Source organism: Epinephelus fuscoguttatus, linkage group LG18 (assembly GCF_011397635.1).
Source record: "Epinephelus fuscoguttatus linkage group LG18, E.fuscoguttatus.final_Chr_v1".
Taxonomy (NCBI): domain Eukaryota; kingdom Metazoa; phylum Chordata; class Actinopteri; order Perciformes; family Serranidae; genus Epinephelus; species Epinephelus fuscoguttatus.
Genome location: NC_064769.1, coordinates 30,941,065 through 30,966,894, shown reverse-complemented (window position 1 = coordinate 30,966,894; position 25,830 = coordinate 30,941,065). Strand labels below are relative to the sequence as shown.

Here is a 25,830-nt window from a genome sequence, read left to right as displayed (position 1 = left end):
GAGCTGCTTCTTTGGAATGAATTAGCTGAATCTGTTTAGGTGTTTTTAAGGGGAAGCGCAGCTCACGAAAAACTGTCGCGCTGAGCCGCGCCGTCCACGTCTCCCACGGAGATCAGATGCTGAAATATTCATAAGATGCCTGTTTTCTTTCTCCCCCTAAAGAAAAAAAAGACGACTTTTAGTTTTCAAAACAGTGTAGGCTTTGTGTCTGGTTTAAGTTTTTCATATCTGTGATACTGTACAGTCAGTGTGAGTTTCACACCGTGGGGAGAGAACGTGGAGGAGAGGGAGGGATAGTCTTTGGCCCGCGTGTTAGAAAAGGAGAGTGTGAGTGGAGGGATGTTTTCTTCTTCATCTTGAACTAATCTTCTCCTGAGAGCTGCAGTTGATGTCGGGATCCTCCGAGCTTTTAGCATCGATCGGTGGGATTTGGTAGAAGGAAGTTGGGGAGAAGTTGCTGACTGTTTTTGTCGGGAGTGCGAGTTCACACAGGGATACTTAGAATTTCAGGATGTTTACTTGATTTTAAATTATGCACAAAACTGTGTGCACAAAGCCTTTGTTTACACACACGTACTGTACATATCAAGGGTATGTGCTCCTGGGATGATGGTAAATTACTCGTCAGAGAATTAAAGTATTGTTTCGGATTTTTTTTTCCTTTCTCTCCCCAGATGGATTTACATTTTGGGGAAGTAGTCACACTGTATGTGTGTGGTATTAGTATTCCACTACTGCTCATGAATTCCCTGTTGGTCAAAGAAAAATGTCTCCCAATCTGATGTATCAGGACAGTTAAGGACGAGCAGTCCTTGTCTCTGGACCGGCACTTAAATTGCACGCAGAAATAATCATCTTTATACATGTTCAGCAAGGTAACTAACATAACGGACAAAGCGAACGTAGAGCCAGCTCTCCTAGGATGACATCAGTGTTCTATAGACGTTCTTAAAATCCAACAAGAAAATAAACATTATGAATAGACACACTAATTCAATGTTAAGCACCTGAATTCCTGGTGTAGAGAAATGTTTTACAAGACCATAATTGATGTAGTAAATCTTATCTGCAGCCTTGTTCAATTGTAAATGTGTGTTGAATTGATTCAAGAGGAACAGGAAGTCTTTTCATCGAGCGTAACCGATTTTGTAAAGAGGTAGATTGTTGTGCAATTCAAGTCATTTTACTTGCTCTCGCAGCAACAGTAAATGTACGACATTCATCACAGCTGAGATTACACCTGACACTATTTAGCATCCCAAGTGAAGAGAGGGTTACTAAAAGCATACGCACTATGACTTACATAAAGTGCATTAAAATAACAGATATGTCCGTGAAAGATCCTTCTCCGGTCTTTCTTCCGGCTTTTATGCTCATCTCTCTTTAAGGCTGAAATATATCTAATTTAGTGAAATCAATGAAGGATTGGAGCTTTCTCCTTGGTTCACCTTTAATTTCATGTGGGACCCAGTCAGTATTCCTATTTTGGGCACTAAATGGACAATGTACAGAGACGTCCATTAGCCACTACCACTACCGAGAACTGCTTGTTTTTATCATTCATTAGAATCGTGATTTTTCTTCCCACTCAGAAACGTTAAATAGCAATTAATCTTTTGAAAATGTATTAACAACTTCAAATTGAAAACATTTGTTTCAGGCATGCGGCCTGGAGAGAAGTCACACACTCATCATTTTACATTTTACAGTGTACAAATACAAATAATCACTACACATAATCATTTGCTGAGTTTTCTCAAGGCCTGCCCAGCCTGATAACTAAGTCACATTTGAGCTCCTAAGCGCTTGTTATGTTGTGAAGTGTCAGTGGAGTGTCATGAGGGGCCTCTTGAGCTCAACTAGCTGTCTGAGGGCTGATTTGTGTGTCGGCTAAAAGGTCCCCGTAGAAAAAGCCTACTTGGTGAAAGTCATTTTTTTTTTTTCTTCCTTTTTTTGCACCAGCAGCTCTCTGCGGGTATTTCCTCCACAAGCTGGGACAGAATCACTGTTTGTTTTGTCTTCCTACTTGCTCCTCTTTAGAGGATATTACTCATAGCATAGTACTCATGTAAGTGTGATATGTGTGTGTTGATAGGTGGCTCAACCTGACACCCGGCTCTCAGCCAAAGGAGAGACACAGGCTGAAACAAAAACATGACACCTTTTTTTAACTCGTGCATTACCTGAATTACTAACTTCCAGTGTGTTTGTCCCTCTCTGCTTTCCTGCAGCCTAACGACCCAGTGACAAATATCTGTCAGGCGGCTGACAAACAGCTCTTTACCCTGGTGGAGTGGGCCAAGAGGATCCCCCACTTCTCGGAGCTGCCACTGGACGACCAGGTCATCCTCCTACGAGCAGGTCTGTCAATGAGGGGCTTATAGGGATACTTCAGATCTTTTGAAGTGGGGTTGTATAAGGGAACTTATCCATAGCGAGGATATTACATAGAGTAGATGTCCATACGGGCGCCCTGAGTTTGGAGAAGCAGGCTGGAGACCACTAAATGTTTAGAATATTTTCACTGCTTTACTGACAGAGAAGCTTTAACAGCCTCAGTTCCCCATCTACGCTCTTGTCAAAGCCACCAGACTCCATTGACAAAAACAGTCATTTTAGCTTGCTGAACACAGGAGCTGCTGGTCTGCCTCGATCTCTTATTTTGTGTTTTTGTGTGACTTTGGTGAATCTGAAAGAACCCTTTTAAACACTGACGTCACACAGTAACACAAAGAACTTAACTGATGGAGGCAGCAGTGGACGAGCAGTTCCTGTGTTCAGCTATGCTAAATTACTGTTTTTATCAATGGAGTCTGGTTTTGAAGAGAACAACATAACGGCTTAATTTTCCGGTTGGAAATCACTGTCTGACATTAAGGTAAAGCATTGAAAATACTCTAAACATAGCGTACACTTATACTGATATTGATTTCTTTAGGTGGGACTTTTTTGGATGGCTACAATACGTTGTGTTGCAGACCCCATCCACAACAGTGCATTGCTTAGCTTCCATTTCAGTACACCTGTCTGCTTCTCCAAACTGTGGCCGTGCTTACTGACATCTGTTGTAGGTCATACACTGATTATGGACATGTAACTCATACAACCTGACTTAAAGAGATCTGAATGAGTCCTTTAAACAGTGTCATATGTGCCATAGTGTCATGTTTTATTAACATTCAGCAGCAACAGCTTCCATAAGACTTTAACAGCCTGCTAACCAGAACCATGCTGTTGAGTGCTAGCTTAATAACCATTGTTTTATCTTAAAATAAGAGGTTTGTAATTCGTATGATCCTGAACAACAGTAGATACGATGTTCAACTATAGGCAGATGAACCCAGAAACATGTTAAGAAACCCTCTATAAGGAAACACACTGCATAACAGATGCTGGTGCTGGCTCTCTATCTGTATCTAGGTAGAAGAATCTAAGCGAGACAGAACTTAAATAAACTGCTCTGGCCATAACCGTAATTAACTGTCTTGGTCATGTGACTGGAAACGAGTAAGACCCTCCAAGGTCATTACAGCTCATTGTGTGTATCTCCTGTATGTGCAAAAGCAAGCTAACCGCGCGGGATCACAGAGAAAGCCACAGTAAAACACAGAGTGAATCATCTGTCACCTCTCTTACATTCACTAACATCACATGCGCGAAAGTCTTTTGGGTTCTTTCAACACATGGCCCTTGTTGCCTGCCTGTCGCTCCAAATTACACCATTATATTCAAAATCCACCTTGAGGGAAAGAAAACGCTATTACACACCCATCCTTGAAAAAAAAAAAAAACTCCCATCACTCCTTATCCTTCGCACATACAATGATGGAGAGACTTCAGCCGAGCAGAGAGAGACATTATTCTGGAGAGCTCGTCTCTTCTCGGCTCTCAGGTTTTCTATAAATAACCGCTTTAGTTCTGCTGTATCACAGATAAAAGCATCCCGGCTCCTCTCATACCCAACTCTGGGGGAGAAGAGGCGAGTGTTGCCAGGCAGAACAGTTAAAGGAGCCCTGTCACTCAAAAGGCAGCGTCTTGTGTCTTCAGTGCTCCCCGTGTCAAGCCCCTGCTTTGGCACATCAAGCCTGTTGTCTTTATTATGATGGCAGGCGCAGTTCATCCCTTTTACACGCTTGTCTCTTCAGAACGCATGATTCAAATGTCTTCGTAATAACCTGATGCCTGTGTCTGAGAAAGCTGCACGCTTTTACTGCGCAGCTTAATTGATTCATTGGAACCCCCCCCCCCCCTTTGTTGTCAGTTTCATTTTGCTTGAATGCTGTGTGAACTTTTGTACTGGGATTTGCCTGTTTTTTGTTTTTTTTTTTCCTCATACTTTCCCTCGATCCTTCTTCCCGTCTCTGCCGCAGGTTGGAATGAACTCCTCATTGCATCATTTTCGCACCGCTCGATAGCGATTAAAGACGGTATCCTGTTGGCGACGGGGCTGCACGTCCACCGCAACAGCGCCCATAGTGCCGGAGTGGGAGCCATCTTTGACAGGTTGGTATTAGCATATTATTAAACTCTCTGCAACCTACGGCTACCCCTTTAAATAATATTAAAAACATTTTTTTAACAAGTGGCTTATAAATTGTAACAAATGGCTTTATTAGTGGTTAATAAACCATTTCTAATTTTTTATAGGTCAGTAATAAGCCATGAATAGCAACAACTTGTGAAAAAATGCTGGCAGCATAACTTTGGGTTATATGAGTTTATTAATGGCTTATTACTGATCTGTTAAGCAATAATAAATCATCTGTTAACTATTAAAACCTTAAGCACACCTTTGTGTGAGTGTTTTAAACGTGGTAACATTTTGGGCATACTTCTGCAATTGTAAATGATGCTTTGTTAATGTTAATAAATCACTCTTAAATGTTTTACCAATCAATAACAAGCCATTGATAATAAGTAGTTTCTGAGTAGCATAAGTTTAAGTTATTAATGCCTTATTACTGATCTATAAAGCCTTAATAAATCATTCGTTAACCATTGTAAACTTATACACCCCTAGAAATAATGTCTTTGGAAATGAAATTAATATTTTAATTAATATTTTATCAGTCAGTAATAAGCCATTAGTAACCACTTTACACTTGCCAGGTTGTAAAAAAGTCTTCCAGCAGCATGACTTGCACTGTGATTTCAAGTAGCATCGGCTTAAGTTATTAATGCCTTATTATTGATCTATAAAGCCTTAAAGCCTTAACTGTGTTTTAAATAGCTTAAGCTTAAGTTATCAATGCCTAATTACTGATCTATAAAGCCCTAATAAATGATTTGTTAACTTATAAACCGCAATAAATAATGTCTTAGAAAGTTTTAACATTTAAGGCATATTTTAGATGTAAGTAATGTTTTGTTAATGCTAATAAATCATTCATTAATGTTTTATTAATCAGTAATAAGCCATTAATAACAATGTTACACTTGCGAAGTTGTGAAGTCTTTTTAGCAGCATAACTTGCATTTTTTTTGAAGTAGCTTGAGTTTAAGTTACTAATGCCTTATTACTGATAAATAAAGCCTTAATAAATAATTTGTTAATTGTGTTAAATTTAAGCCATATTTTAGATGTAAGTAATGCTTTGTTAATGTTAATAAATCATTCATTAATGTTATTTCAATCAGTGATAAGTTATTAATAATAAAGGGTCGTGAAAAGTCTCCTTCAGCAGCATGACTTACTTTGTCTTTATAAGGAGCTTAAGTTATTAACTCCTTATTACTGCTCTATAAAGCCTTAATTAATCATGTATTAACCACTAATAAAGCATTAATTACAGCTGCAATCACCCTTGAATAAGTTTGTCTTATTAGCAAGTGGTTTCATATTTTGCAGCATATGGCATTTTGGCTTCTTCCACTGAAATATTACACCCACACTTGAGGTCATGAAAGGCAAGGCAGCACAGGAACTATTGATTTACCCTAGTATATTAAATATGTACACCTGTACGCATCAGGGGTCTTACAGAAACACTGAACTGCTCAGTAAAAATGTCAAAATCGAAAAAATCCATGCACGACTCCCTGACAGGGAAGTCGAGCGTGCGCAGGAATCACCCTGGTGACTGTTATTGACATTCCAGCTGTCTGACAGACAGAAACCTCGCAGGACTCTGCAGCGTCTTGTTCTGCAGCATCACGCCTTGAGCTCAGCTGTGAAACACTATTTGGGAAGTTACAGAAGATACAAGCAAAACATATTGTGTGTAGATGTGTTTTTATCTATCAGTATTATTTGTTAGCAGGTGATTGGCACGGTTTTTGAAAATGAAAATTGCAGTAGTAGCGTACATGCCCCTGAGGAATCAGATATCAGACGCACCTGGCAGTTACAGGTGCTGTCATCAGACTTGTATTAACAGCAGTCTCTCTTTTGAATATCCGTCTCTTATTCTTCCCTTTTCGTGTGCCTCTGCCCCTGTGATCACCAAGCCGCTGTGCTCAATCATCGGCGTTCACAGCCACAGGACATATTCCATCTCTGGTATTAACTGTGGCAAGCATTAAGATGCAGAGAACTGATAGTGTTTCTTTATCTACTCCCCTCTCTCTTCACCATACAAATGAAGACACTGATTAACTTAAACACTTGAGTCTCTTCTTTTTTCCTTTTTTTTTTTTTTTTTTTGTTCTAGCCCTGTTGTTCCTCCTTGGAACAAATTGAATTAGAATGAGCTAAGAGCCACAATTGACTTTACTATCCGAGAGAGAGGGAGAGCGTGAAGGGGGGCGGGATGGGGGTGAAAGAAACGGAGTGAGAGGGAAAATAAAAAGCGCCACGGAGAGGGTGTGACCGAGTCAAAGAGGGGTGAGGAGTTCGAGCGACTCCACGCACCGGCACTCCCACCAGTGATGTCACACACAGACAGTGGGAGTGCTGGTGTTAGATTACAACTTGTGTTTACTCTGTGGCTTTCCTTTTATGAAAACCTTGTACTAAATATAATTGCTTTGCAGGGTTGTAAACTTTTCCACTGATTTAACTGTGCATATGTGGGCCGAGCACACGCTTGTGTGTATTTGTTTTTTAAATAGATTTGAGCTGGATAGTATTTAAAACATATTTTTAATGTCCCAGTCTGGATCTGGGTAATTCACATTAAGCATAGTGTGTCATTTGCAAAAAAAATGTACCAATTAGAATCAAATGGTTTCCTGTGATCTTAACTTTTTCTGGCACTTTCTGGTTGTCTGATATAACACAGAAATACTGTAGTAGCCAAGAAGGATTAAAAACTGTGCCTGACTTGGAATGAGCCACATCTCTGACTTTCTTTTTTTTATCTCTTTTGTGCAGAGTGCTCACAGAACTGGTGTCAAAGATGAGGGACATGCAGATGGATAAGACAGAACTGGGGTGCCTTCGAGCTATAGTCCTTTTCAACCCAGGTAACTATAAAAATATGTGCGGTGGATGTGCATTTGCTGTGGCAGTTGAAAGGAGCTGTGAATTAGGTGTTTGGTCTTTTTATTCTAGTTTCAATTTCACTTTGAAGCAAAACAATCAGCTGACAATCAGAATACAACACATCAGGTATATGTTTACAAGCTGCTGTAGGAGGGGAAGGAGAAAAGTAGTCTAACTGGTGATGATTTGACTTTAAATTATTCGCACAAAGCCACATGTATCCACAACAATTTTGACATGCTCCCAATGTGTGATTGTTCTCTCAAAGCAGTACTTGTTTAACACCAATATGTTTTGGTGCAGTGGGGCTTTTATTAAAAGATCCATATGGGCTGTAGGACTGCTGCTGTTGCTGATTACAACCAAGAAAAACAATCACCTGACACTATTAATGCTAAAATAAAATATGACTCATTAAGGACTCGAAGCTTATGATACCTAAAATTTGTATTTGAGTATCAAACTCTCCTCCAGTATTATGCCTCACAGATGCTGTAAGAAGTTGGCAGTTTCTGTATTGACTGAGTCGGGATTCGGTTACAACCGATTCCAATGGCAACAACTTATCACAGTAGGCAGAAAACTGTCAAAACATCCAGAGAAACTTCTTAAACCACCCTCACAGTATGACCCACTCTCTCCACTGCCTATCAGGTCTCTAACTATTTAGCAAACGTTCATATTTTCACTACAGTGTGGATGAAAATACGAAGTGGAGCTTTATGGCTTCGATAGCGGGCACCGAAGCTGTGTAGTCAGCCATATGTTCGGAATGTGCTGAGCATATGGAGCAAGAAGAATTATGCTGAAGAGAAAATAATAAAAATATGACACCAGTGGGATCCTTTGAAAATGATTGAATCTGAGGTGATTTCTGGAGTGAGGAAACTATATATGTTTTACATCAACCTTTCAAGCCAGAGAGTTTTGATACCGTTAGATTTTGGGTGGAGTGTCGCTTGAAGTTTCGGGCTCGTGACTCAGCTTGACCTCATAAATGTAATTTGAGAATTGGGAACTGGATTTTGACTTTGCCTGTGTTTTCTTTGAACTTGACTTTGGACTTCTCTTGATAAATTGAGACTTGTAAAATGGATGTGCTTCCACTTCTGCACAGCGCTGAGGGAGAGTGCCCAAAATAAAAGCTGATACAGTGCATATTTGATCGAGAAAAAAAACAGTAAAAATGTAGTTACAGTGATGAAAACAATGACAAGAACTAAGAAAAACAGTGTGCAGAAAGGCAAATAGAACAAAGGGAAATACAACTATTCAAAAACTAGAAATAAGTTTGAAATATTGATTTAAAAACAGGTAATGTGCTGGCAAGCCTAATCTCCTTAGGCAGAGAATTCCAGAGCCTAGGGGCCCTGATGGGGAAAAAGCCTGGGCACCCTTGGTCACCAGCCTTGACCTAGGGCCAACTAGCAAGGGTAGGCTTGAATATCTCAGGTTAAAACTTGGAGCATAGGTAGTCAGAAGTTTGGTAATATAACTGGGGGCCAAACTGTGTTATTAAAAGAATCAGTGGGGTGATATGAGATACGAGTACGAGGAGCGGCATTCTGCACCAGCTGAAGGCGTGTAAACAATGCATTGAAATAGTCAAGATGCAAAAAGACGATCCATAAATTAGCTTTTCTAAGTCAGGAAAAGGTTAAGTTGATTTGATTTTGATATTATTTTTTAAGGTGGAAGTAGCAGTATTTATTGAGATTGTTGACATGTGCCTCAAGGTTCAATTAAATGTGATAACCTAGATTTCTGGCTGGAGATTTTATAGTAGTTGCCAGTGGCCCAATGAACTGTTGTAATTAGCTTGCAACATCACATTACAAGTCCTCATTTCCTTAGTAGCAGTTCAGCACTCTATTAAACTTCCTAGGCAGCTAACATTATCTAGCTTAAAGTACAAGTAGATTTGCGTGTCATCAGCATAATAGTGAAAAACAAAATGGGACCAAGGATAGATCCCTGTGGTACCCCGCACATCACTGCAGCTGAAGATGAAACATAATGACTGAAAAGAAAGAGAACTTCTATTTCAGAGGTCTGAATTAAGCCCTTTAAGTGCACTTAGAGATATATCTACACTCTGATTTAGTCTATAGCTTGATAATAGATCAATAGTGTCAAAAGCAGCAATGAGGTCTAAAGCAATGAAATAGAACATTTACAAGTATCACCACAAATCAGACTGTTGTTTGTGACCCTTATGAGAGACTGGAATTTATCAAAAATGTTATTATAACACAACTAAGAGTTGATAACACATCCTTCTGTGTTTTTTTATGGAATTTCCCACAAATATCTGGTCAAAGAAGACAGAGAGTTCTCTTTAATTGAAGCCTATGTCTTGCCAAGGCATGTGTCACTCCTGCTCTCAGTGTGCTGTTCTTACTGTATTGAAACCTCATCCACATGGCACCAAAGTAAACTACACCAACCCATGAATGTGACCCAGGTTTTTAATGACTCAGTGTGGGAGCCTTCCGCCGTCCCTCTGGGGCCACTTTGGATCTGCTCACCCCAGACACACTGATCCTCTGTGTTCCACATTTTGTTCAGGCCACATCCAGGCCTACTGGCCCCCGGGTTCACGTCTCGTCCTGATTCCTTGTTAATTAGGGGTTCACAAGACTGGACTGACGAAAGAAAGCAACGGTGGGGGCGGTGGGCGGCGGGACTGCAAAGCTAAAAAGGCCCTCAGTCCTTCCTTTCCCACACTGTATGATTGAATTCAGCCATTAACAAATGTTCATTCATTGTTGATCAATTGTGTGACGCTTTGTTCATCAGAAATGTTTATCAATGAAGTGTTTGTGTTGTTAGAGTCCTCCAGTGAAGCTTAAATTAGCACAGTCCTAATTGGACTAACCCAGAATGTGGTGACACACGTCCACAATGAGCCTGCAAGGTTAAAACTCAACTTGTAAGTTAGTAAGGCTCTGCTCTCCCTTGTAAACAACTGCAAGGCCTTGAGCAAGGCATTTGCATTTGGTTTTACTTGCCAAAAGTAACAGCATTTAGCAAAGTTTGAGAAAGTGAAGAAGAATGTAAAAAAGGGGTGTAAACATGCAGAGTTGCTGTTAAGTATTTTTGTTTTTCATTTTTGTGTCTTCATAGACTCTAAAGGTCTGTCCAATCCAGGTGAGGTAGAAGCTCTGAGAGAGAAAGTGTATGCATCTTTAGAGGCCTACTGCAAACAGAAGTACCCCGACCAGCCTGGCAGGTATGAATACAAACACAAAGTGACTGAGCACATCCCGACACACGTACTCATTTGCTCTCTATTCATACAAAGTGGCTCCTCACTCTCGGCAGGTATTTTGGTTTGATCCATCTTCCTTTTTTGCGTAAACTCTCTGAACTGCACAAACGTAAATCAAGCATTTCAGAATTTTCTTCCATAGCAAAGAATGTGTGCATGCCACTTGAGAGTGACTTTGTCCATACAAGTAGTTCTTGCATGGTAAATGGACTAATGGACTGCAGTTCTATAGCGCTTTTCTGGTCGTACAACCACTCAAAGTGCTTTTACAATACATGTCACATTTAACTGACAGTCACACACTGGTGGCTGAGGATAACCTACACCTGCCACCTGCTACTCAGCACTCCCACACCAATGGAATAGCCATTGGGAGCAATTTTGAGTTCAGTATTTTGCCCAAGGATACTTAGACAATGGAACTAGAGGAGCTGGAGGTCTAAGCGCCGACGACCCGTTCTACCTCTGAGCCACAGCTGCCTCATTACTGGGGCCCAAAAGCTGGGTAAACTGGTCGCCAGTGGGTGTTACAGCAGCTCACATTACAACAACAACACAACAACATGACAAGTGACAATACAATGAATTGAAATAAAAATAGACATCTGAAACATTATTAAACAGATCAGTATGTTCTAAGTGTTTTTAGCATTAGAATGGCGATTTTAGTGGCAATTTTAATGAATTGTTGGGTCCATAAAATCTCTCTCTTGCCTCGGACATTCACTGAGCCAGGTCTGTAACATCTCGGGCACAGATGGGTACGGTCATATGTATTCTTTTAAGGAACTTGGAAGGAATTTCCCAAGTAGACCCAGGTCCACCTCTACCATATGTATATGTGGCAGGCATAAGTTTGTTCTGAGATTGTTTTGCCTCAGGATCATCTCCCCCGTCCCCTCCTCTTCTTGTCAGATGTACAGTGCTATTTTGGTCTTGCATCTAATTTGAGTCTTGTGTTGTGACAGATTTGCCAAACTGTTGCTGCGGTTACCAGCGCTTCGCTCCATCGGCCTCAAGTGTCTGGAGCACTTGTTCTTCTTCAAGCTCATCGGCGACACGCCCATCGACACGTTCCTCATGGAGATGCTAGAAGCCCCGCATCAAATGACATAATAGCAGAGAGGGTTGAGCCCTCCTCACCCTCTCCCTCCCCCCCTCAAACCCCAACATCTCCCACCAGCCCTGGATCGGGAGCAGGGTCCTTTTTGAAATCCCGTCTCCAGCAAGGGACAGATCACATGACGATTTTTGGATGGAGAACCTCTCCCTTCCTCCCATCCCTCCCTACCCCCTCTCCCTTTGATGTGTTTCAAAACAATGAATTCATCATGTCTATGGGTCTGTTTTATACCTTGTAAAAATATATAAATAAGAAATATATATATATGAAAATCACACAGCAACACGAGTGACAACAGCGGACTGAAATAAGGTCGGACAGAGGACAAAAGAAACAAATTGAGCCATCGTCTTCATCCTTGCTTTTCCTACACCTTGACGAGAAAAAGCAGAGATGATAAGGTTTTAACACCAACAGTTATGCTTGCAGGTATTTTGAAAAAAAAAAAAGAAAAAAAAAATAACGGCCGTGATGTCATATTTTGGACACTCAGCGTTGTGATCGGGACAATCGTGGACTGGGAGAGCCTCGGGCTGTCTAGACTTGGACCTGAGCCCTCTCTCGCTCTTTCAGGACTGAACTTACTTCGGGGAGGGACGGTGGGGGGACAGTAACGTCTGCTTCAAGAAACTCGTCTGTTCTGCCTGACTCGACTGAACACGTCAAGTCTTGCACTAGCTGTTTTTCAAGTGTGAGCTTTCTGGAGTAGAACTCAGAGGTGGGTTAACATGACTGCAAGTGCTCAAAAACCTCAGGTCTCTGCCCAATTCCAACAAATACAACCATGTCTTACACTATTAGCACTGTGCAACACCGGGGAGGACGACGTGTTAGTTCACTAATCAGCCCTTCAGTTAATGTTAATCGATTGGACGAGAGTTGGGAGAGCTTATTATGTACAATCTGTGCGGGCCCTCTGCACACATGAAGATGCAGGCTGTTGTCAAGTAGCCACACATTAGCTTTATGCTACATGATGCTCTGAACGGCTACCAGCAGGCACAGAAACAACCTCTGTCATCCTATTTTAAACATTTGGCCTTTGTTGCAACCTCACAGGTGATCACATGGAACGTGGACGGCTAGAAATTGAGTGCACGGTCTCATCTGTGGGGAAACGTCGTTGTTTCGCCAGTCTCTGAGCTCCTTTTTTGTCCCTTCTCCAACCTCTCCGCTTCTCATTTCATGTGAATTTCAGCACACCATTTACACCTCCACACTCAGAAATCCCTCCGCCTCCACGCGGCGGGTATTACAGTAGCCTTTTCAAGACACCTCATATCTACTTGTACAGAAAGTTACAACCGTATACAGTATTGACGTTATTTTCAGTTTTGATTTTAACAGCAATGCACAATTACCTCTGTTTCCATCCCTCCGACCTTCAGTTCTTGACATCCATTGAACCATCCACAGTGTGCGGGAGAAGTGCTCGCCGTCGCAGCAGAGCCATTATTTGTTTATTTGTTTGTTACTTGGCACTTAACCTCATGACAGTGGAGTCGGGTTCCTAAACGGAGAGCTGATGTTGATGTAACCGACCTCTGAGGTGGAATTTGGTCCAGGCTCCATCAGGGACGACCCAGTTGTTTTCCTCCTCAGAGAGACACACACACACTTGCTCTCTGTGCACTTCTCTGGACAACCAAGTGTCATACAAGTTGAACTGAAATGTTAGCTATCTCCATGTTATGTATAAATATGCTTTATGCCCATATTCTGCTTATTCTGTCCCTCCTCCTATCCTTTTCTCTAAATGCTGCAGCTGCTGCAAAACTATGCATTGAGTGCATTTCCAAAGATTGTCTACAGAGCGGGTGCATGTTAGTATGGCTTATTTAGGTTATATCCCCACTATTCAGAAAGGTAATAGTCATTTTATACTGGTTTATTCAGCCCTCAGTCGAAAGTGTGTTATGGGAAAGTGGAGCATAGCAGAGTTTAAGGACATTGAATCAAGAATTACCTTTCTATATCTGCTTATTCACCACTATTTCATAAACACCTTGACATTATCTGGACCTTAAAAAAAACCGAGCACTGTGTTTTCATCATTCTGTGACAAACTGAAATGATTAATGGTCTTAAGTGTATGGTGTCCTGAGTGTGCCACTTCAACAATCATTTTCCAGGGTTTATCAATAATTCATAATCTTCATTGAGATCTGATGTATGATTGAAGTGTTCCCTTAAATTAATTTTATTTTTTAGATTTTCCTTTATTAACATATGTTCAAATTACAAAAAAAAATGTGTCAGGCTTTCATTCATGCATTTGAAAATATTATTTTAGAAAGAAAAAAGTAAGTAAAGGGACGAAGATACTTATCCAAAAACATACAAAAAAAATGGAGGGAAAAAAACAACAACCAAAAAATAAAATTTAAAAATAAAAAACACACACATGCAAAGACAAAAAATATTTAAATTAAATACAATGAAGGTGTACTAAAATTAAATCCTAGGACATTTTGTAGCACAAACATATACATTTTTTTATTAATAAATTCACGAATGGATCAGAAATGGTCAAAGTTGATAAAGAAAAACAAGAAATTGTTCAGGATCAATCCCTCACCCCTATTTGGTTCTTCATCTTTTGCCATTTATTTGAATATAACAGATCACCAAAGTCAACATGAAAATTTAAGTTGAGGTTGGTCCAGCAAGAATTGCATCCCTGTGTTCCCTTAATTTTTTTAGCAGTGTATATCACTATGAATCTGCTAATTGCAGTTTGTGATTGCTTTGATTCAAAGTGTCACTCAAAAATAAAGTCTGACCCTCGAAGCAGCAGCAGGAGCTTTGATCCGCCCTTAAAGCTAATTTTATTTGTCAGTATATTCAAATGTTAATAATTAAGTAAGGAAAAGTCTTTAATTGTTCTAGTGGCACTGTGAGGACTCCATATCCTGTTGACACCAATGACCATGTATCATTTTATTTTAAACCATGATTTGGGTCCAGTTTCACAGAAGGGGTTAACTTTTCAAATGTTAATCCACCTCTGTGAAACTGATCCGCAGGTGCCCAATGATTTCTTTCCTTATGAGGAAAAACAAAGGATGGGTTCAGATGCCAGCTCTGAAATGTCACATACTGTACACTCGCCACAAGCAGGACAACACTAGTCACTCTCAGAGAGCAATTTGAGTAAGGACAGTGAGGGATGTGGCGGCTATTGAAGAGCTGCGAGCTCCCTCTAGTGGAAGAGAAGCAGCGTTGCAACATTACTTGAATTTTTCTACAAGTATTTAATCAGACAAAAAAAGATGGCACTTTCTCGCTGCGCTATTATCATCAGTGTTTGTTTCGATAAGACAAAACCTCAGTGTCTGTGCTTGTTAAAACTGAAAAAAAGAAGAAGAAGCAATAACTTCAGTATGACCTATTGGCTTGTGGTTTTATTCACGTAACAATTTCAGTGAGGTAGCCTGTATTATTACGAACTATCCAGGTGACAGTATTGACTGCCAGTTTGAGCTCAGTTTACAGTATTTATATTCTGGAAGAATTATACGTGTTTGTCTGTTAAAACAAAAGAAATCTTAATTTGTTTCAATGTGAGCGTTACGGCAAAGAGAAGCTTTACTCTTTTTGTAAGACTGGGCTAAATCTGCTGATTTTTTTTTTTTTAAAGGAACGTTGCAGAATTTAAACAAGAAAAGCAGATATTAATGAAGCAAACGTTTGTTTCTTGACTTGGTGACCCAATTTTAAAATGATTAACCTCCTGCTCCCTTAAGTCTGATGTCTCCTCCTCTTAGTTTACTGTGATTGGTGATCGCAGGTCTCTTAAAGCCATAAAATTGGATGATGTGAGCTCGGAATCCCCCCCCTGCCCCGCCCCTGCAGGAAATAGACAGACAAGGATCTTTTTGACGAGATAAAGAAAGGATCACCTACATGAAATGATCACCTACATGAATGCTTTATAACATAAAGCTATATTTTGTTAATATGTATATGTGTATATATTTATAAATATATATCGACAGATCTGTTCCTTGAGTATTTCCAGTATAGAAAGAGGGAGACAAGTCTTTCAGACCAAACTGTTCTACACGGTAAGACTCAGAGTTTTATGGTGTTTTTTTCCATACATATCTGAGGGGTTTTTTTGCATTTCGATCATGACTTTATAAAAAAAAAAATCAATCCTGATCAACCAGCAGAATCGCAGCAGTTTTAAACTCAAAAGAACCAGCTTCTAAGCAGTTTATGGGACCTCAAAAAACCATGAAAGAGAAAAAAAAAAACAAAAGGTTAAGACTTTAAACCCTCCAAAATGTATGTGTTGCTTGGCAATTGTATGTTCAAACAGTGTAATCAGGAAGAAGCTGAGCTTGTGACACAATCACTGCTTTCTTTGTTGCATAGACGGTAAAATGTTCAAGTAAGAAAAAAAGAAAAGGAAAAAAAAAACACTTGGAAAAAGATCTATTTTTGTACAAAGGTAATTTTATCCCTTGCTTGTGTACTCTGTTCTTTCCCTCTTTTTCTTCTGCGGGCTGTTGTATACGTTGTGGAAAAGCTTATTCAGCGAGGCAATTTTCAGATTGAAAATTTTAAGCTGCGAGGAATTGTTGGCTTCGGCACCTCAGTAACTGTGTCGCCTTTTTACTTTGCCATTTTTCAACCTGTCGCTGCAATGATGGGAATGTCTTCTTTCATTATATTTTTGTCGATTTTTAAAAGGAGATGGAATTTTGTCATCTGTTCTTTGTGGGTTGCTCTCTGATGTTCTATCTTTCATGGACAGAAAAAAAAAAGGTTATTAAAAAAACTCAAAGTGAGCTCGACTGATGGCGGATGATTCTGTGTAATGTTCAAAGTGCATGTTAAAGGAATAGTGTGGATGTTTTTGAAGTGGGGTCACATGAGGTCACATATCCATAGTGAGTTTATGACATATAGTAGATGTCAGTCAGCACGCCTCCAGTTTGGAGAAGCAGACTGGACTCCGACACGGAAGCGAAGCAATGTGCTGCTGTGGATGGGGTCCGCAACAAAACATATTTTAGTCACTTAAAAAAGAAGTCCTACCTTAAGAAATCAGTATTAGTTCAAGTGTATACCACATTTTTACCTTTCCATCAGACAGCAATTTCCGAAAGAAAGCTTCCTCTCTTCCAAACCAGACTCCATTGATAAAATCATGAATTTAACATCACTGATCACAGACACTGCTGGTCCACTGCTGCCTCCATCAGTTAAGTTGTTTGTCTTGCTGTATGGCTGTGGTGTTTAAAAGGGTTCGTTTGGATTCGCCAAAGTCACACAATAACACAAACTAAGTGATCAAGGTAGACCAGCAGCTCCTGTGTTCAGTGAGCTAAAATTAGGTTTTGTCAATGGAGTTTGGTTGCTTTGATGAGAGCATAGATGGGGAACTGAAGCTGTCTGCGGCAAGGTAAAGCAGTGAACATATCCTTAACGTAGTGTACACTTCAACCAATGGCCAACCAAGCTGTTAACAGCTTTAGTTGCTCATCCATGCTCTTGTGAGAACCACCAGACTCCATTGACAAAAACAGCAATTTTAGCTTGATGAACACAGGAGCTGCTGGTCTATCGCTATTTAGTTTGTGAAGTAGTGTGACTTTGGTGAATCCAGACTAACCCTTCTGAATGCCAAAGCCACTCAATGACACAAACAAAATAAATATCTGAGGCAGTGGTAGACCAGCAGCTCCTGTCCTCAGCAGTGTTAAATCAGTTTTTCTCAGTGGAGTCTGGCTTGGGAGAGAGCAATGTAACAGCTTCATTTTCCCATTGGAAATCACTCTGACGTTAAGGTAAAGCACTGAAAATACTCCCAACATAGCATACACTTAACTTTTTCACTTTTTTAGATGGCTACAATATGTTGTGTTGTGGACCCCATCCACAGCAGTACACTGATTAGCTTCCATGATGTACTCCTGTTTGCTTCTCCAAACTGGGGACGTACCAAGTGACATCTACTGTATGTAATACACCGTCTACGGCTAAGTACCCCATACAACCCCACCTCAAAAATATCTGACCCATTCCTTTAAGGTGGCAAAAACAGCCAGCATCACATTCACTCACGACTCGGTAACATGAAACATACAAAAACTGGTTTTATTAAGTCTCGGGGTTATAGCTGTCAAATGCAAACATGTATTCCACAAAAGTCCAGGTTAACTACAGAGAACAGATGCTGCTGGCTTTGTGTGCACAACTACAGTAAGAGCTAATCAAGCAGAAGAGACCATTAAAAAAAAAACAAAGACAGCTAAAATAATCAAAACACAATACGTCAATGTAATATGTACAAATCCTAGAACACAAAGTAACTGCATTTGGTCACTGTAAAATGTTAAAATTAGATATTTGGGGGGGGCTAAATATAATTATCCAACTGGATTGTATAAAATTCATAACATTTGGGTTTTCTGCCACTGTCACATTATGTGACATCATACGTCACATTTTCTTGAGGCAGTTTTGACTTGGCTCATGTACTTCCTAAACTTAAGATCCTTGTTTGCTGCCCGAATTGGACTCACAAACTTTGTAAATATATTCTGGCACACAGCGCACAACTGAGATCTGGCACTGGATATTAAGGAAAAGAAAGAGAAACACTACTTGAATAAATAACAGCCATACAGATCTGCAGATTTTTTTAATATCTAAAGCTTGATGTCAAAGTCACCTCTCCACCTCGGAGTCATTAAGACGGTACTACACAATTACACAGACAAATTAAAGGCAAAATAAATCATAGAAAGGCCAAATAAGCGTTACATTTATTGTACAAGACCAGAAATGCACAGGTGTGAGTGAACAGAGAAGCAGTGACATCGGGGTTAATGCAGTGTCAAAAATACTGAAGCACCAGAACAGAGAATTGGTGTTATTGTAAAGAATATCAAAAGTCTCCAGCGTCCCTGTGGAGACAACACAATGTGGCACGTTAACAGACACGTGGAATAGATGTCAGATGTGACATGAAGAACACGTCCGCTGTAGAACTGACTCGGCTGATACTGTGTGTGGCAGCGTCTCATTTGGTTCTCCTCGCTGAATTTCATTACCTGAAAGCCCTGTGCATCCCGCAGGAGCTCTCTGTTAGAAAAAAGTCCTCTTTTCTTACAACAAAACATAGAAAAAAATGTAGAAAAAAAAAATAAAGGAAAGAAATATGAATGGCCCAAAAGATCCAAAAGGGCTTAGCAGTCGCTTCTCCATAGCTTGATGGTTTTGTCATTTTCTAAAGCCGCGGATGCGATGATGTTCTCTGTCGGGTGGCAGGCGGTGGAGATGACGACGTCTGAAAAGAGGACGCGAGAAGGAAAATTGAAATAGTGCTCAGAACTGTGTGACAGTTTAATAAACATGTTGCACCACAGTCGCAAATATCTGGCTAACTGAAAGACAGCTGACACTGCGTTCAAAAAAAAGTGTCACATTTTAAGCGTATTAAGATTTAAACGGTGTGTGTCCTGTACCTGTGTGGCCCTGGAGCTTCTGCACGATCTCCTTCGTCTGCAGGTTCCAGATATAAACCATGTTGTCCTCCGAGCCCGACACGATCCACTGCGAGAGAGCAGACACTTAGCTTCAGTTACATTCAACTGCACGTGTCAATCATTTCAAAGCGTAGAATATAAATATACAAACTGCAAGTGAGACGTTAAACACCAGGTACAAACGTTCTTACCTTTCCACCGGTGACGGAGAAATTTGCAAATATGCAGTACTTCTCATTTTTGTGGCCTGTGTACGTTTTCAAGCACTGAAATATTGGAGGAATAAAAGTTAATTATGTGTATCAAACGGTCAAAACTATCAGCAGCAGATAAGTATTTACAACTTGCACTCTTTTAATAAAAAAAACCCTACAATTTGATTTCTGTATTTTCTTAGGTTGAATGCTCACCTTTCCTTTACTGTAGTCCCACAGCTTCAGCGTGCTGAAAGGTAAACACAAACACAGCAGTGCATCTGTTACACAACTCGCCTTGAAACACTAATGCTGAATGCTATAGAAATGATAATGTTACACTGCCCTCTGCTGGTGACACTTCTAAACTACATAATGGCCAATGGTTAATACTCACTTATCCAGTGTAGCAGCCAGGATGTATTTCCCATTGGGGGAGAACTTCACAAATGACACAGGAGGGTTGTCATCATCTGATATAAACACAACAACAGGAGCATGTCAGCACACAAACAGGGGGAAAAAATATCTAAATAATTAACCACCTTGACTTTTTCACACATTTTCTGAAGCTTAATTTGACTTAGGTGTGTTTCCAACCAACTTTTTTTGCACAGTTTCAACTTGTGTATTCAAAAAATGGAGTGAAAAGGCTAAAAATTTGAGGGGAAAAAATGGAAACACTGGGGGAAAAAAAAAATAAGTACGCTTGGGGGCGGTGGGAAAAGTTGGTATATCAATAAATGGTAAATGCAACTAAGTGCAATGGAAACAGATTCAGCTAAAAAATTCTGATGTACAGTCATAACATACTGTCACTGCATAGGCCACTGCAAGCTCTCTTCTTCATCTCTGGGTGGCTTCTAACAGCTTATGAATGGACACTGCGCTGTTACCAGAACTCTTCCAAGAACACATTGCTGTAATATTAGATTTAAAAACTCGTTTTCCATCGTCAAGTGTGCTCTCTCTTATTTTACATCCATTGTGTTCCTTCATTTGAGGTTTGACTGGTCCTCTTTTAATTACGTCATCTCATTGCGCCATCCTCTGCAGTGGTACACTGACTGGAGAATTAGCGCCACCTACTGCTTATCTTAACGAACCGACCGCAAATATTCGCATAACAGTAGAGGATGGAGAAGTGCATACATGTCTGAAAATGAGGCTAAAATTTGAGCTGCATTTGGATGGAAACCCAGCTAATGAGAGGACTGAAGGCCCGAAAGCAAAGCACACACACAGTAATCTTACCTATGAGTGTCTTTAAGCACTGCCCCGATGCCGTGTCCCAGATTCGGCTGGGAAAATTAAGAGAAAAATAATTAAATAATGGTTAAGACAGACAAATTGTCAGGTAACACCATGAAAAAAGCATGTGTATAGCATGTGTAATATTGTCACAACAAATCAGGAAGCAATAGAAATTTTGAAGCAGAACATTCGTAGCTCAGCTACACAAACGTACAGTGGGGAGTGTTGCCAGGTGAACCAGACCAGCTTGGTTTTTTTTTAAACGCCATCATAACTGTCTGCAAGTCAAAACCGCAGCCAGACACACAGATGGGCAGACGGCTCATCGACTCTGTGATGCAGTTGTCATGTGTGTTTAGATGCTTTGAGTAGGACACTGTATATTTGATACAGGGTGCTGTGCTAATGCTAACTCGCTAATCAGCTTTTGAAACCGCATAAACTGGTTTACATGAATACATAGTTGCATGTTGTACTGTGACAAATAGTTGACATGATACATTACTCTGCTAATGAGAACTTCAGCTTGACATTTTCTATTGTCACTTGTGTGAATGTAAACTTGTAATCTAGATAAGTGGATGTAAGACACAAAAGGAGAGTAGTGACAGTTTGTTCTCACCAAAGGCCGTCGTAGCTACTGGACACAATCAGGGAGCCGTCTCTGTTAAAATGAACCTGCGAGCGGAGACGGATCGTGTTATTACTGGCACTGTGTCAGTGTTACGTCTAGAAGTTTGAGTGTTGAGAATAAAAAAATAACTTACAGCCGAGACAGGGTCAGAATGAGCTGGCAATGTTTTCAAACACTTCCCAGTCTTCACATCCCATATCCTTACACTCTCATCAAACTAGAAGCACAAAAAAAAAAACACACTCATCAAGTTTTACTTTCTCCCAAACACACGCACAGACATGCTTACAATGCTCACAATGCTCACAGCGAGCGCTTCAGCAAAGGTTTAACATCTGCTTTCCATTTACTGCTTGTTTTACGCCAGGAGCTTCGTACTCACCGATCCCGACACGATGAGATTGGACTGGGGGTTGAAGTTGCAGCAGAAGACGTAGTTGCTGTGACCTTTTAGAGTTTTTAAGCATTTTCCCTAGATGAAAGAAAAATGGGCTGAAATGTCATATTCTCGCCGGTAACAGAAAGGAAGGAAAGAATTACTTCTCATTCAGTGCACGACCAGTGTTGGACTGGCGTCAGCGAGTTAGCGCTGGGAGTAAATGCAGCTTTAATGGGGATAAAAATTTTACTCCGACAGAAACCATGGATATGAATTTTAAGAGTTTGCTTGGATTTAATGTTCGTGCTCCATGAATTTATAACGCTACAAGACAGTCACTGCCGCAGCCTCTGTGTAGACTGGGTCCTTTACTTTTATAGCAGGGCATGTTCTGTTCAGTGATATTGTGAAGCCCCCTGGAAACGAAGCGTGATCTGATTGTACTGCTGTGATACAATAACTCATATTATTTAAGCAAGTTAGTCAATGAATCTGTTCTCTTACCGAGCTCACGTCCCAGATCTTGAGGGTTTTGTCATCCGATGCAGACACCAGGAGGTTGGAGTCAGAGGACCAGGCCACGTCAGATATACCCTGCAGGTTTATGGGCAACAAATTAGCAACATCAAGGATGGAACCAATGTAAGTACAGTGAGTAATAAAACCATGGCTCACTCATATTCTTCACTTTTAGTAGCCTTTTTTGAATTATATTTTTTGTGCTACAACCTCTCTGCATGGGTGGTAAAATTATGACAAGTACAATCCCATCATTAAAAACAAACGCTGCAGCGGTAAAACTGAGATTCTGTTAAACTCACGAGTTTGTGTCCAGATATGGTTTTCTCAAACTTGCCGTCGTATGCTCCCCAGATTTTGATGAGTTTATCAGCAGCTGCAAAGACAAAATGCACATGAAGTCAGTGTTGCAACAGCCTCTGAAAATCTAGACTCACTACTCTAAACAGATGTTTTATAATATGGCAAAATACTGATAGAGGCAAAAAACATAAAATATCGTATTTACAGTAGACTTGAGCAATGAGTTGATTAACCAATTAAGAACAAAATTAATTGGCAACCATTTAAAGGTTAATCATTTCAGCTCTGAGAAATCATGAATGCCTTTTTTTTCCACTATTGTTTAACATTTCTAAGACTAAACAATCAATAAAATAGTCTGCAGATTAAAAGATAATAAACTAATTGTTATTGCAGCACTAATACTCTGTGGCCCATATGTGGTTTAAAGGAAACATGCCAGAGAAAACGGGCAAAGAACTCACATGAGCTGGCGAGCCACTCTCCGCTCGGGCTGAATTTGACGGAGGACACGGCTTTAGTGTGACCAGCTAATGTGAATTTCAGGCTGTAGTTTGGCTTAGCAGGTGCAGACTGTAGAGGAAATAAAACATCACTTTGTGTGACAAACTGCAATAGAATGGGAAGCTGCAGGAAACAGTCAAGACATGGAGGGAAATCCAAACCTTGCTTTGACTGGCAGATGCCGATGGGACCACTGGAGGTTTCGTGTCGGTCTCTGGTTTCTTATCTTCTGTTGCCATGGTGAGGGAATGAGCATCTACTGAGCACGATACTGAAACAGAGGAAACAGATTTTGAGATAAGTTAAGAGTTACATTCTTTACAAGTTAGTGCAGTGGTTTTTAAACTTTTTTGTGCCCAAGGCGCACCAGAGGGCAAGACAAAATCTCAAGGCACACCTGTATGTATATCTGTGCACAACAGCTTCTATAACATGTGTTACAACTCTTATCAGTACGTAAGACAATAAAAATAATAAAGAATAAGCCTGTTAGCTTTCGTAAGTGTCTACTGACTGTTTGCTGGTGCTTTACTATCATTTACTCCATAGAGTAAAGCAATCCATCGTCCCACTCACAGGTTTCTCCTTTTAAATGTTATCATGCCTCACACTGGCTGCCAATCAGGGCTTTAATGTGTCACACAATAATAATTCCCACTGGCAAATGGTGACAAATAGGTTCCCTGTATACATTTTTTAAATGAAATGAAATGAAATTACATTTTTAGCTAGAGTTTGCCTCTTTATTAGGAAATGGGTACACACAACATAATGAATACTGCAGCAGTTGCGTGGCACACCTGGATTGGTGTCACTGCACACCTTACAAACTCAGTGGTTCTCACATGGTGCAAGTGCTGCTGCATTCACAGACAACTAAAGTGAAGCACTGTATAACCAATTGCATGCAGATTTTAGAAGACACAGCAACATGCAGGGATGATCTCTGCCATTGTTAGGAGGTGAACTAACTGAACAGTGTTTAAACGACTGCATTATAATGACAGAAAATGTGTGATTACAATAAATATTTGCAGTGGTTGGTGGTCAGAATGATTAAATGTTAAACACTGAATTCTCCAGTGGATGCAGACATCATTTTATTCAAGTGATTTCAACTGTACTGCACAGTATAAGCCAGATTAAACTGACAAAATGCTCAAACTGATATTAGTGCTAATCATGCAAGCTAACTCTGACAGCTATTTCAGCTATGTGCAGTCTGCACAGGAGGCAATTCAGAGCAATACAACCACTGGGAATGACACTGTATGTCTCAGTAACCGCTGTAATTACTGCTTTAGGAAGAATTTTATCGTCTTCAGCTGTTACAACAGCAAACTGCGTGGCTGCTTTTTACTTTAGCTTAGCATTACCTATAAATCCAGTTAGCTATTTGAGCTAGCAAGCAGCTAGCTATTATTAACTAGCACTTTTAGCGTTAAAGAGACTTAACAGAAATATTTTAAACAGTTAGCTAGGACAGTAAGAGTAGTTAGAGGGTGCCAGTTACAAAAACGTTCATGTTAATACGTATTTAAATGCAGTACTTTTGAAAAGAATAAATATGAAACAAAGGACGACACGCAATCCTTCCCTGGCAAGTTCATGTCTGACAGTAGCTTTCATCGTACTGTAAATATTTACTTCACCATTTAGGATTTGAAGCCCGACTGAGAGAGATACCAACTCAATCTTAAACCCAATGGTTTGATATCAAAGCTAACATCAGGCTGATCGTGGAGCCGTCTGCTTTAAACGCATTGATGCTGTTGACAAATTGGTTGAGCTGCCACGGAGGGGCCCTCCATTCAAACAATGAGGAATCAGACACGAGCCGATACTCACCGGGGTTTGATGCAGGGGGGATTCACACTGAGGATCCTCGGGAACACTGGAGGGAGAAATGAGCGCAGATTTATTCAGACGATCATGGAGAACCGCAGAAATCAAACGGCTCGCTCCTGGATGTTTGCCTGCGAGGAGAAGCGGGGAATGTGGTGTGGTGGTAATTCACTGTGCATGCGCGGTACCTTCAGGAGGAACGGAAGCTAATGAGGGACAAGAAGCGTCAAAGGCAAATAGACTTCTTTTAAATCAACATTATATTTTACGGATACATATATTTCATTTTATAACACTAGAAATTCTCATTTTAACATCATATATGAAATAAAAAAAAAATCACAAAAGACAAGAACATGAAACAAAACTAATAGACCTAGACAAAACTGTATGAGGGAGATGTAAACTTAGGCCTAATACACTTTATTTGTTTTTATAAGGCTACATAGAAATTTCCCAATTATTTGAGATGTGTAATAGCTTTCTTGTTTGTTGTTATATTTGCAACAGAGTCAAAGATATATTGTAGTTCAACACAAAACAGACAGATAGGCTATCTAGTGTAACCTGAAGAACTCCTTATGGATGTGATATTTGCCAACAAGACATATAAACCTGAGAGCACTGTATATGACTGTATATGCACTGAATATATGGGAAACTGATTCAATTCTGTTTTACAGAAAGAACATATTGGAAAAATATCTCCTTTAAATGTTTGTAATAATGTATTATATGGGTAGTATTTATGTAGCCTAATATCTTCAAGTGAACTTATTTTATTTTATTTGGAATGAGGAATTTATTTGGGTCTGACCAAACTTTCTCTACTAAGTTTCTGGAAAAGTTAGTTTTCATTAAAAAAAATGATTTGGAGCT

General features: G+C 40.0%; 2 protein-coding genes across 3 annotated transcripts in view; one reads left to right on the top strand and one right to left on the bottom strand.

Moving 5' to 3' along the window:
- The window catches only part of rxraa (retinoid X receptor, alpha a), a 125,082-nt gene extending 108,408 nt beyond the window's left edge, over nt 1–16,674 (top strand). Inside the window, exons 7-11 of one of the 2 annotated variants that reach the window (XM_049603511.1) lie at nt 2,232–2,361; nt 4,371–4,503; nt 7,313–7,404; nt 10,550–10,655; nt 11,663–16,674. In XM_049603511.1, the coding sequence (XP_049459468.1) occupies nt 2,232–2,361; nt 4,371–4,503; nt 7,313–7,404; nt 10,550–10,655; nt 11,663–11,810 (609 nt within the window). In that variant the 3' untranslated portion in view covers nt 11,811–16,674. The remainder of the gene's footprint in view (nt 1–2,231; nt 2,362–4,370; nt 4,504–7,312; nt 7,405–10,549; nt 10,656–11,662) is intronic. The other variant, XM_049603512.1, reaches the window with a different exon arrangement.
- A 1,237-nt stretch (nt 16,675–17,911) lies between these two features.
- Nucleotides 17,912–25,139, bottom strand: wdr5 (WD repeat domain 5). The gene is made up of 14 exons (XM_049603521.1): nt 24,955–25,139; nt 23,268–23,377; nt 23,067–23,175; nt 22,602–22,675; nt 22,285–22,374; nt 21,784–21,873; nt 21,535–21,618; nt 21,390–21,445; nt 20,768–20,814; nt 19,911–19,986; nt 19,730–19,763; nt 19,511–19,585; nt 19,299–19,386; nt 17,912–19,120 (listed from the first exon to the last, which is right to left on the bottom strand). The coding sequence occupies exons 2-14, from the start codon at nt 23,343–23,345 to the stop codon at nt 19,020–19,022; spliced, it is 1,002 nt and encodes a 333-aa protein (XP_049459478.1). The 5' UTR covers nt 23,346–23,377; nt 24,955–25,139; the 3' UTR covers nt 17,912–19,019.
- Nucleotides 25,140–25,830: the final 691 nt, after the last annotated feature.

Excerpts from the sequence above, each read along its gene's own strand:
- wdr5 (XM_049603521.1), bottom strand. The coding sequence starts at position 23,345 with ATGGCAACAGAAGATAAGAAACCAGAGACCGACACGAAACCTCCAGTG. Across the intron at positions 22,676-23,066 it reads AGAGTGGCTCGCCAGCTCAT|CTGCTGATAAACTCATCAAA; the intron begins GTGAGTTCTTTG and ends TTGTCTTTGCAG. Across the intron at positions 21,446-21,534 it reads ATTCTGACCCTGTCTCGGCT|GTTCATTTTAACAGAGACGG; the intron begins GTAAGTTATTTT and ends CTCCGCTCGCAG.